This window comes from Triturus cristatus, chromosome 12 (genome assembly GCF_964204655.1).
Source record: "Triturus cristatus chromosome 12, aTriCri1.1, whole genome shotgun sequence".
Taxonomy (NCBI): domain Eukaryota; kingdom Metazoa; phylum Chordata; class Amphibia; order Caudata; family Salamandridae; genus Triturus; species Triturus cristatus.
The window spans coordinates 173047111-173059539 of NC_140595.1; the positions used below are offsets into that span (position 1 = coordinate 173047111).

Genomic DNA, 12429 nt, shown 5'->3' on the forward strand with positions numbered 1-12429 from the left:
TGCCCATCTAAGAATCTGTCTATGAATCTTTCTATCCTACTGTATTCATGTGTTTTTCTAACTGCCTAGTTATTTGACTGTTTTCTATCTGTATGGCCATATCATTCTTCTCTACATAAACCTATATATAACTGCTCTCTATCCATCACCCTGTCAGTACATCAGTCTGTCAGTAATTCCAGTTGTCTGTCTGTCCTCTGTTTAACTGTTTGACTAGCTATTTGATTTGTCTTTGTTTTCAAATGTCTGTCTGCCCATTCATCGCTTTGATTGTCTGTCCGTCCATCTGTCCATCCTCTCGTGTCTGTTAGTGTGTCTGTTAATCCATTAATCCATCCTTCCATCCACCCATCCATCTCTTAGACCGTCTTTTGGTCCTTTCCTTTACTTCATCCGAGTGTCTGTCCATTGTCTGTCAGCTCACCAATCCACCCATCTGTCTGCTGTTCCATATTTTGGTGTGTCCACCTCTCATTAGTCTATCTGTCCATATGTCTGTTTGGCTAGCTGTCTGTCCATTTATCCATCAGTTTATCTGGATGTCTGACTGACCAACCTACCTGTTCATGTGTCTGTCTGTCTGACATCTATCCATCTCTCTGTTTGTCTAGCTTCCTATCTGTCAGTCTGCTATTCCTGTCTGTCCATTCACCCATCCCACCATTTATCTATCTGCCCATCTAGCTATCCTGTGTTACTTACCCTCCATCTTCATCTGCCTTTTTCTACACTAACATTTGTCTTTTTGTACCTCTATCTACCAATTTGTTTTCTGTCCATCTTTCTGTGTAGCGATCTTTCTGCTCTGTTGTTTGTGTGTCTGTTGCCTGTCGTCGATCAGCCTGACACATGGTCATCTGTCCATGTATCATCCTGGCTATGCTTCGTGCCTCCACCAGTCTCTCCATCTGTCTAGCTTTCTCTGTGTCCATCTCTCAGTTCGTCCTCCGTTCATTCTGTCTTTCCAATTGTTTGTCTGTCCTGGCCCTTTGTGCCCTTCTACCCACTTGTCAGTCGATCCATTGGTGCTGCCCGGCTGCTTTTCTGTCATCTGTCTGCCCATCCATGTATCAGTCCGTCTTCCTAGCTACTGTTTCATTTGTCCAGCTGTATATCAGTTCATCTTTCTATCTATCAATCAGCCTGTGTGTCTGTTCATCCATCTGATTGTCTGAACACCTATTGGTCTGTCTTCCTATGCTTGTTTTGAGATGTCCTTCAATACATCCATCCATCAATCCAATTCCACCCACCCACCCACCTATCTCCATCCATTCAATCATCCATCCATCAGTCCACCCATATATCTATCTATCTATCTATCTATCTATCTATCTATCTATCTATCTATCTATCTATCTATCTATCTATCTATCTATCTATCTATCTATCTATCTATCTATCTATCTATCTATCTATCTATCTATCTATCTATCTATCTATCTATCTATCTATCTATCTATCTATCTATCCGCGTGTCTCTATCTATCTTTGTGTTTATATATCTGTCCATGGGTCTATATGTTCCTCTAATTATCTGCCAATCTGTTCTTTCTTATGTTCAATTGTCCATCTATCCATTCTTCTATCAGTCTCTCTGTCTGATTGCCTGTCTGCCCATCCATCAGTTCTTTTATGTGTGTCTAGGTGTCTGTGCTTCTGTATTTTTGTATATTTATCTGTTTGTCTGTACAGGTATATGTTTGCCTTTTGGTCTGTCTGGTTTCTATCTGGTTATCCATCAGCCAGACCTTCTGTCTGTCAGTCCGTCCATCATTATGCCAGTCGGTCAATCCAGCAGTCGATTCATCCACCTGTCCTTATAACTATTGGGCTCAATATGATGTCAGTGGCACCAACACCGAGGACACGTTGTGTCGGTCCCACCAATATCTGAAGCAGCGGTCAGACTGCCGCATTACAATGCGAGCAGTCCTACCGCATGTGTGAGAGACCAACCGATGCTGTTCTGATCGGCTCAAGGAGCCCGTCGGCCCTGCGTTCGGAATGTATTCCCTACAATGAGGGTGGTGCCTGCTGAGGCACCACCGTAGGGATTACAATGGACCTTTCCGACGGCCTTTCAATGGCAGTCAGAAGCGGACTTTGGGGTCCCCTAGCAGAGCCACTGTCCCTCCACGACCTCTGCTATGTGACGAGGGAAGCACCACAGGTGCCCCACAAACATCCATGCCCCATGTGGCAGGCACAGTGAAGTGAATGCCACAGGGTGCAGGGATGTTCAAAAACATGACTTTCAACATTGGGGCTTGTGTTGCGGCCCTTTTCTTGGCCGCAGCACAAGCCTCAATGCCAAAAGGCATGTTTCCAACCTCCTCCACGGCAGTCAGATCCTAATTCGGCGGTCGGAACTGCCGACTACCTGTCGGCCAGTTCCTTTACTGCAACAATGCATCCGACCGGCATCATAATCAGGGCCTATGTTTCTCTATTCATCCATTTATCCATCTATATTTATGTTTGTGCTTCTGACCATATATCTGTATATCCATTTGCCCGTCCATCCATCTTTCAGCCCATCAGTCCATCTATTTACCCGACTTTCCATGCATCCATTTAACAGTCCTTCAGTCTGACTATCAGTTGCCATCCACCCACTCAACCATTCATCCAACCATCCCTCCCGCTGTCCATCTGTAAGTCTGTCCATCTGTCCTTCAGTCTATCCATCCGTCCGTCTGTCTGTCTGTGTATCTATCGGTCTATCTAAGGAACTTAGAATAAAATACGGAGGTCTAATGAGATTGTAATGATTTTACTTTGGGCGATAATCTGGGTCAGATTCGTGAAAACATTCGGGTGACATTCCTGCAAGGAGTGGCCATATTTAACTCTGGCTTTTGTCCTGTACCTGATGATGGTGTGGCAGTAGACTTGATGAACAACATTGCTTGATTCACCTCCCGTAGATTAAACCAAGCCCAAACAACGTAAGCGAAGTAGGTAGAACATGGCAAACAGATAAAGGAGATGGTAACTAAGTTTGCACTTCGACCCGAATAAGGCAGTGGATACGTGTACATTTTTGGGAGACCCACCAGCTATGCAAACAGTGCAGCTGTGTCACATGCATCTCTCGTTGAGAATACAAGTTGTTCAACCTCCACCTCCCCCTCCCCAGAATTGCCTACATGTGTGCACAAATGTAGTGAGTGAGAATTCTAACGCAAAAAATGTTTTACGAGAAAATACTTCAGGTAGTAAAGCTTTAGTTTACAAATCTTCAAAACACTTAGGGCCATATTCACAAGGAGCTATCGCTGAATTAACGGCACTTTATCGCAGCCAAAGTCATGATAAATTTACCTATCCATTCACAAGCTGGTGCTAACAGCCCACAGCACCAGTTTACCCGCGATAGCAGCCGCAAAAAACATCGCCACAGAGGACCCCCGCAACTATCGCTAATGAGATACAGAGTGGGCATTCCAGTGCCAAACGCCGTGACCACACCTCACCATTCTCAACGACCAGACAGATCGGCGATAAAAACACAAAACAGTCGATAAGGCGCGTTAGCATCAGGAAATCTACACCTGCTCTGACCTGGTGTTAAGTCGGACGGCAGCCAGCACCACAAAAGGGAGCACAGTCAAGGGCCACATTGGAAGTGCAACAGATGTCAAGAAGCCACTCATCATGCGACCCAGACACCCAAGAGGGCCACAACACCCACCAACACCACCCCAGGACCCCACCCCACACCCAGAACCCCCCCTGGACAACCACAGAGGCAGAGCAGACAAAGACAGCGGACCCCCAGGAAACGCACCAGCCTCACAGACCCAACATCTGATAATGTCACCGTCCACTACATGCTGAAAGGGACAACCATCCAACGCATCCTGACCATCATCGCTTAACAGGCCTACAGCACCAACATAGCGGACAACCAACATCCCACCCCACACCAAGCTGCTGTATTGGCTGCACTTGTTGGTCCCTGGCACCCCCAAACAACACCCACCAGAGTCAGAGGAGTCTCACAGCCAGCCACATACAAGTCCCCCACACCTGTCCTGGACATCACCATCACCCTGGTACCCCAGTCCCCATAAGTCCAACACAATGCGCAGGATCCGCTGGAGACCAAGCAAGGACCATACGCCATAGCAGGATGCACGCACGTATTGGGGGCAATCTACAGCACACATGTCCCACCTGTGCCCCCTGGTGACACAGCACACAATTACTGCAACAGGAAGCACACGTCTCACATCAATGTGCAGACAACATCAGAACATCGTGGAACCTCCAACAATGCCGCCTCCAAAAACACAGCCAGTGTGCATGATTCCTTCACCCTCTGACAGTCCATCATCAACCAGCCTACCTAGGATGGCAACAATGGAAATGCACAGCCCCATGGCAAGTTTCAAATAGACACCCTACTCACCTCAACTCCACAACCATGCACCTCACAACTCTGGCAATGCACACATCACACAATCACTACCAACATGCACAACAACATGACCACCCACCAGACTCAACAGAACAACTCAAAATGGTTACCAGGCCAAGCCGTGAACATGAGCCATCAACGGCATGGCACCTCAGCCACACAACATCCAAATGTGGGGAGAGGTGGCAACCAGGCATGTGTGAAGGATTCAGGAGAACCATGATAGGGAAAGTGCGCAATGCCAAGAATGGCGGAGATGTGCTGGACAGGCCGCAGTATGCAAAACACACCCATATCCATGGCGGCACACACCTCTGGTGTATGGAGTCTAGTGGACAGTGGACGCAACCATTTCACCCCAGCCAGTGGGGGACCTTGCGGAAATGTTGCCTGTTACGCCCTCCCCAAGTGTGACCGGAGTGGGATGGCCCAGCGTATGCCACGCCAGCGTAGGGGTGTGAATAAAAAGTACGTAGCCCTGGGCGTGGTCCTCTTCCGGAAAGCACAACGTCTCTGCCAGGGAAGCGCCTCTCACCCTGCCATGAGGCCGAGACCGTCCTCGTGAGCGGAGTGGCCTGGGATGCTGTGCGCTTGCCGGACCCCAGCACACGGGACCACAAACCCGTCAGGCCCGCCCCTGCGCAGCCAGGCCACACTGATCACCTGCCGACACCGACGTGTGTCAAGGAGGGCCCACCACGTGCCAGCGCAAGCTCCAAGCCCGAGGGCCGTGACCTTGGCAGCCTCCTCAGTCCATCACGGCCTCCACGACACAGGCCCGCTTTAGTCCTTTCTCGTTGACAAACTCTACTGCCGCCTTCGGACTACTCTTCGGCCCAGTTGGTCACATGTGCGAAAATGTGTCCAGATTCATGAATGGCACCAGACCTACCCCTATCAGTGAGGCATAGTTCCATTTGGGCTATTTGCAACACGTGGTGCCACTAACCCTGTTCAATGCCAGCCTGCGACACGTGAATGAGGGACCAGGACTACCCTGCGGACCAGTAGGTTCCACATCCAGCATCTTGGCGCAAATCACGAATGGCAGAGTCCACACCAGTGGTTGCACAGAGAGGAGTAAGAGGAAGATGCGGCTCAGTCCGGAAGAAAGCCGGGTCACAAACAAGGAGGTGAGCGAACATGTGGTGCCACTGAACCTGAACAACCTATGCCGGCTACACTCGGTGAATGGCCCGTGCTGACTGCCGCCTCCGGCCTACACTGCGGTCACAGACTCTTCATTTTGCATTGGCTGAGTTCATATCAGCATACTGGTATCATCGCAGACTGCATCCCCTCTCAGCCCCGGTGCCACTAAGTCTGTTCCCCGACAATCATGGACACTCTCTGGTCTAACTTTGGTGGCGTCTGAGTCTATGGACCAGGGGGCAGTTTTAATCCTCATGTAGCTGATACCGAATTGGTGGTGGCAACAAGGCTGTCGCATTCCACTCCTCCATTTGCTGCTCCCGGATAAAATCAAACCTTTCAGCGTCATGCCCTGGAGGACACCTTTCACTGTCCCCCGATACCCTCCGCAACATACACCTCGGACATTGATGGTGACCCGCTCAGGTCGCATGGCCCATCTGACTGCACCGTCCCGTGGCTGGGTGCCTGTGCCGGCCGCTGTGCATCCGGGGCCACTAACTCTGTACTAGTCAGGTCCCGGACCCCTTCTTTTGAGAAATTGGATGGCCCCTGAAGCGTTGGCCTTGGGATCATCAACGCCATTTCTCTGTGGCCCTGCGCTGTAAGCAGCCTCTGGGCCCAAGAGCGTCCCAGCAGGGCTCACACACCAAATCGAGTCCTGACCGGCCCGGACGTGGCATCACCACAGGAGGCACACGCCACCACCGCAAGGACCACCTCTAACAGCCATCTGCCACAGTCGACACAGTGGTCTTGACAGACTTACGGAGTTGCTCAGACCAGTCGTGGATGCCACCATCGGTCTGATACCCTGCTCAGCACTCCAGATGCCAGTGACTCAGTGCACCGCAAGCCATTGTCCCGTACTGATTGACATTTGTGCTGTGGAGATGTTGCTCAGCAATGTCACCTCATGCAGTGGGGAAGAGCTGGGACTATGATGAGGAAGATGTGTCAAGTGTGCGGACGGGAGATGGCACAGACAATGGGAGGGCAGGAGGCAACATCCCCAGGGCAGGAATGCAGACTGGAGGTGGTAGTCGAGCCACACACCAGGAACAATTACTGGGTATTGCGCTGAGGACTGCGCATGCAACTGTCACCTCAGACAGTGTGGGAGACCTGGGACGTTGATGAGGAAGTTTATGCAGGTGTAACACACCCCACTGCATCTGCATCAGGTCTAACACGAAGGGACACAATCCTAGCATAGCCTTCACATGAGTGGCTCATCTCTAGTGCTCCTACCTCAGTGCACTGCAACTCACGGAACCTCCTGACTGAATTTCGGGTGAACTCTGTCCTTACTCCGTCTTCCTCCATGTTGCTGTGCAGTTGACTCTGTTATACATGTGTTTTCTGTTTCCGTTGCATTGGTGTCCAATGTTGCCAGCACCAAGCATTCCGTGCAGGCTGGCTTGCACTCACCCCACACACATCCAGCACAGACGTCACTGTACATGTGGCCCTGCCAATAAAGGGGCCGGGCGCATGTGCCTGTAGCCAGTTCAAAATGATATTGGCATGTGTCCCTGTGGTCTTGTTGTATGCATGAGGGCCCTGGGCCCTATGATATTACATTGTGCTCTGTACATCGGATGCAGACGTGTCACCGTAGGCAGCGGGTTGTAGCTTGAACATGTAGCTTTGTCGTCCCCCACTCAATTCGTAAGGGGAGTGTCCAAGGCCGTTGTACGCAGAGACAACATGGATGTGTGACTTCTATTTAAGCGCCCCTGCCCGTGTTTCCGTACTGTGAATGTGCATCTGCATGTGTCTCTATGGCAGTGTGGGTCTCCTTGGTGGGGTGTTGGTGGACCCTGAAGGGTGATGGACACCTACGTATGTGTCCTGGTTCGCATTTCATGGGTTCGGCCCCCACCCACACCTGTTGGGCCACCTCCTTTTGGTGTGCAGGAACATGGCATTGGGGTGCGATGTGTGGGTGGGTGAAGTGTCGTGAGCCAGCTGTGCTTGTGGGTGCTTTTTGCTGTGTGGTCTGTTGCAGGCTTGGTGTTCTCCTCTGAGTAGCTTGGCTGTCCGGGTCCTGGTGGGGGGTTGTATGAGATATCCATGTGCTGTTGTAGGGCGTCGGTGTCGACGGTGTAGTGTTCCTCTCCGGTATCACTGATGTGTTGTATTCTGTGCTCTGCTGAATGTGTTGTATGCCCCTCAGCGATGTGAAGGGGAGGTGCGTATTGACTTTGTGTTGACATATATGTTGGCGCATTGTGCAGGTTTGCATGCAGACTGTATGGCAATGTACATTGTGACTGTTTGGGGGTGCAGGATTCTTCTGCGGGACAGTGTACATTTGGTCTACATGACGGATGTGAGGTCGTACGCGTACATTTCCATGTCACAGCTTCCGGCTCTGTCAGATGTAGTAAGCATGTTTCTGTGCATGTGCGGAGCCAGTTGTGTCCTCTGTTCTGCAGTGTCGGCTATGCACGTTTTCCTCGTTGTTGTCAATGTGGGTGTGCTGTTCGTGCTATGTGTGTGTGCTGTAGTGTGCCAAGGGGATCTGGGCCATGGACCTGTGTGATTGTGGGTGTGCAGTGTGGTACACCTCGTTGTGCATGTATGCCATTGTGCCCACTCCCCCGTCCCCCCAGTCCCTGTTCGTTGCACTCCCTGTTGATGTTGTGTCAGGTCCTCTCGAGCTGTGTCCGTACTCCCTACTCCTTGCACCATCTCCACACTGATGACTGTGGCCTGGGTTTCCTTCAGCTCCTCCGGTGGCGCTGGACTGCCACCTCCTGTCACCGTTGCTGCCTTCCTGTTGGCAGCGGGTTTGTGCCTGGTTTAGGTAGTCAAGTAATGCCGGCGCCTATTGGCCTTCTGGATTGGCCTCCTCGGCAATCCGCCTGCAATCCACATGGTCTGCTTGTGGGTCAGTTGCTGGTGGTGTTCTGTCACCTCCATGACACTGGTCATGTTTTCCTGCGATCTGCACCCCGTCTTCCACTCCCTCTTCTCCTTGGCCTTTCCCGGCCCCGTTGTTCCTTGCTGGTAGTCTGTGGGGGTTGTGGGGTTCGGGTTGGCCCCTGCGCTTTGTCAGGGTGCATCCATGTTGCTACGCACTTTGGATTGTTTTTGGTGTATTTTTTTCGGTGGTTTTTATAGTGCATAGTTCTGCCATATGTGTGGGATTTGCAGGCCTGTGGCTGGTTTTCTCTACTTTTTGTACCACGGTTGGCCTCATCGCATTTTTTTGCGTTCGCGTATCGCATTTATGCGGCGTGGCGTTGATTTTGATGCGGACATTTGGTGCGTTATCTGGTGACTATCGCATGCTACCGCCTTGTTGTGAATCTCATATTGTCACAGGGTTATTTTCCCGCGATAGGCTGCGATATTGAAAGTTGTGTTACACTACTCATGTGGTTGTTATCATATGTTCTTGTGAATATACCCCTAAGTAAGAGTGAACTGTGTCAACTTTGTAAAACTTTGCAGGTGATATTTAATTTTCGCTTATCCCTCTGTGACACCTAAAAGTTACAGGATTTAGCTACACTATCTCGTCCAAACTACAATTTACACTTCATTTGGGAATGATTGTTGGATCCTACAAAATGGGGCAGGCATAAGGAAAAAGATTTCAAAATGGTGCACTGTCTGCTGTGGGTTCCTAGACCCTTAAAATCACAGTGCCACCGGATCACTGTCTAGTAATTATTCAGTAATCCAGCCACCCAGTTCCTGTTCTCTTCCAATGTGGGCTTTATTGCATGAGCTGAACTTTCCAAAGTTAAAATGCAGAGCACAGCGAAAGAAACATTAAGCCTGGGTGAATGTTTTATTATGCTGGCATAATTTGGGGGATTTTGCATTACGTTGTTATGCGAAATTCCCAAAATCACGCTGCTATGCACTCCGAGTATTTATGAATTAAATTTTACAGTGAAACGCGCCATTCACATTAAAAAAAAATCCACAGTCAAAGAATGCAAGAGGCTATTGTTTGTGGTGCTTTTTTTGCACTTTTTTTGTTCAAAACATTTTATTAGTTTGAGGTTTTTCACTATTTTTAAGCAAGGAACTCATCTTCGAATAAAATATGAAAGCAAGGAGGTATTCCATACTGAAATGCAGCACGAAAGGGCTGATTTGCATTTCACGTAATTCCGCATAATTTGCCTATTTTTTAACCAAATTTTTCGTAGATACTCTCAATCCAATTTCACGCATTTCGAACGCCCCATCTTAAAGGTCAGTGCAACCTTAACTTAATGTACTCAACTGACATAAGACTGCATTGCCCAATAGGCAATATGCGGACCAGATGGTAGAGAATGTGAGGACATTCTTGTGGGGTGCCACCGGTTATGGGAGATTATGTGGTTTACCAAAGTGCAGCTAAAATTCGTAACAGTCAAGAGCCGCTTATAGTGTCCTATCTACTAGTTGTTCCATGTATGTTCTTCTATGTATTGTACCCACTCACACGCCAGCCCTATTTTTTTCGTAGTTTTATATAGCGCGAACTTGACCCGAGGGTATCAGAGGGCTTTACACGAGCACCAGTTACGTTACATTCATTTTTGTTTGCCACGTGAAGATTAAGTGATTTGCCCAGAATCACAGGATGTTTAGTGTCGTTGCCGAGACCCGAACAGAGTTCCCCAGATTCGAGGTCGGCCACCCTAGCCCTCAGGCCACATCCTCTCTGATTGAAAAGGAACGTTTTAGAGCCTCATGCGTCTCCATGCCTGTAGCTTTCCCAGCACCCCGGTGGGGATACAAAATGTATGCATAGAACATCGCACTGCAGAGATTGCAAAATGGCTGCTCTTGTCCCCACCGGTCGGGCCAAGCATAGATTCTCCGGCACAGTCATTTGTTTTGTGACTTCTGCCTGCAGCCCTTGCTGTATTTTAGATGTCATGGAATCTGTTAGGGGGCAGTAAGAGAATTGGGCGACCTGCGATTAATGTCTAAACACGTGTCATTTCTGATATTTGCAGGAGGAGATGCTGTTTTCTGGAAACAAGAGGCAGTCCTGGAATCCTAAATGGAAAGGAACCGAGCTCCCCGGGGGTTGGTGTTTGGTGCCTCATCTGTTCCAGTGAGCATTCTGTACCGAACAGTCAGTGAGTCACCAGAGGAGAGTGAGCGCGAGAGAGCCGAGCCGCAGTGAGATGCGCAGAGCTGCTCTGGACCTCTGAGGGGATGCGGGCTGGAAGCTGCTGGCACATTTAGAGCCAACCGCACTGCAGCCGTAAAAAACTAGCATTGAGCGGGAAAGTTCAGGGAAAACACGTGATGACTCTATGACTCTTCACAGTATGATGTAGATGGGAAGTACTGTTGAGTTCCTGCTGTTAGAAGATATTGCTGTGTCTGCTCATATTCAGTCTAACAGTTCTAGTCTGGACAAGTACTGACACGACCAAGTACCAGGCAGAAAAGCCTACAGTGATAATGTAATTCAGACCAACTAGCAGCCGATAGAGTCAATGTCTGTCTCATGGGGTCAGCGTTCAATGAGATCTGAGCGTCTTGGCTGGTGTGATGGGGCTGCACACTGAGGGCGTCTAAGTGCATCAAACCTAACCCGTCTATCTACATGCTCTTAAAGGGGAAGGGTGCCTCCAGTGGCCGGAGCACTTGGGCAATCGTGACAACTGCGCTGATCAATGTTGTTCTCAGGCATTGAGCTTCCACTTCTGTTTCAGCCATCAAACATGGCGACGAGGATCTTGGATCTGCAAATAACTCTTCCAAAGCACATGTTTTCCACATCCCCACCTGCTTCCATGTTTTATGTGACCCGGGTGAAAGTGTGAAGCCCAACAAATATCCCCAATGATCTTATTCCATGCAACCAGGATTTGTCTCAAAATGGCGTCTGCGTGGTGAGATGATCTCAAAATAGGACACACATTCATCTCAGGTGGCATCAAAAATGAATATCACTGTCCTTATCAAGGTAAATGAGCCCACCTACTCACCAATGATGTGCGGGGTCAAAGGAGGAAATCAAAGCTGTAGACATTCGAGAGACCAGATTGCACCATTGCCCAAACACAATGTCACTTTTCCTAGTGAGGAATCATTTGTGTTGCCCACCTTCTCCACCGCCGCTAAGGTTCGGGTGGCAATTACCTGCATCCTCTTTGTGTCATCGACGTGCTTCAACATTGCAGCCCTATGGACCATTACTCACAAGCACAGGAAAAAATCCCACATCCGGATCCTGATCATCAACCTTGCCATGGCAGACCTTCTCGTCACATTCATCGTCATGCCCTTGGACGCCATCTGGAATGTCACGGTGCAGTGGTATGCGGGTGACCTGGCCTGCAAAGTGCTCATGTTCCTGAAGCTTGTGGCTATGTACGCGTCTGCCTTTGTCACAGTGGTGATCAGCCTGGACCGACAATCAGCTGTCTTGAACCCTCTTGGTGTTGGGGAGGCGAAACGGAAAAACAAAACTATGCTCTGTGTGGCTTGGATTCTGAGCGTTCTCCTGGCTATTCCCCAGGTAAGTCCAAACTAGGTTCATCTTCATCCAAAATTCTTTGCAAAAGTATTGGTGTGACTGTGATGTACATATTGTGAAATCAATGTCACGTATCACAACAAGGGGTGTACACAGTTGCAAAGTTTTTCATTCGCAAATATCCCTCAATTTTTATGAATGCTAAGATTACTGCCCGTTGCTCCTGAGGTTTCCTGCATGTGGGTTTTCACATAACATTCTGGATTTAAAATTGTTTTAGTGAAAAAAGATCACCTTTATCCATCTAGTTGCAAAGATCTGAGAAAAACTGTTTAAAAAGTTATCTTGTGAGAAAATCACACAACAATTTTTAGTGCCAACTAGTACTTAATTAGAAATA

The 12429-nt window shown here is 49.1% G+C and overlaps 1 protein-coding gene across 1 annotated transcript in view; it reads left to right on the plus strand.

The window, feature by feature from the left end:
- LOC146773007 (gonadotropin-releasing hormone II receptor-like) overlaps positions 1-12429 on the plus strand; it is a 329569-nt gene that overhangs the window by 260169 nt on the left and 56971 nt on the right. The window contains exon 2 of the mRNA XM_085639932.1: positions 10552-12071. Coding sequence (XP_085496058.1) covers positions 11493-12071 — 579 coding nt within the window. The 5' untranslated portion in view covers positions 10552-11492. The remainder of the gene's footprint in view (positions 1-10551; positions 12072-12429) is intronic.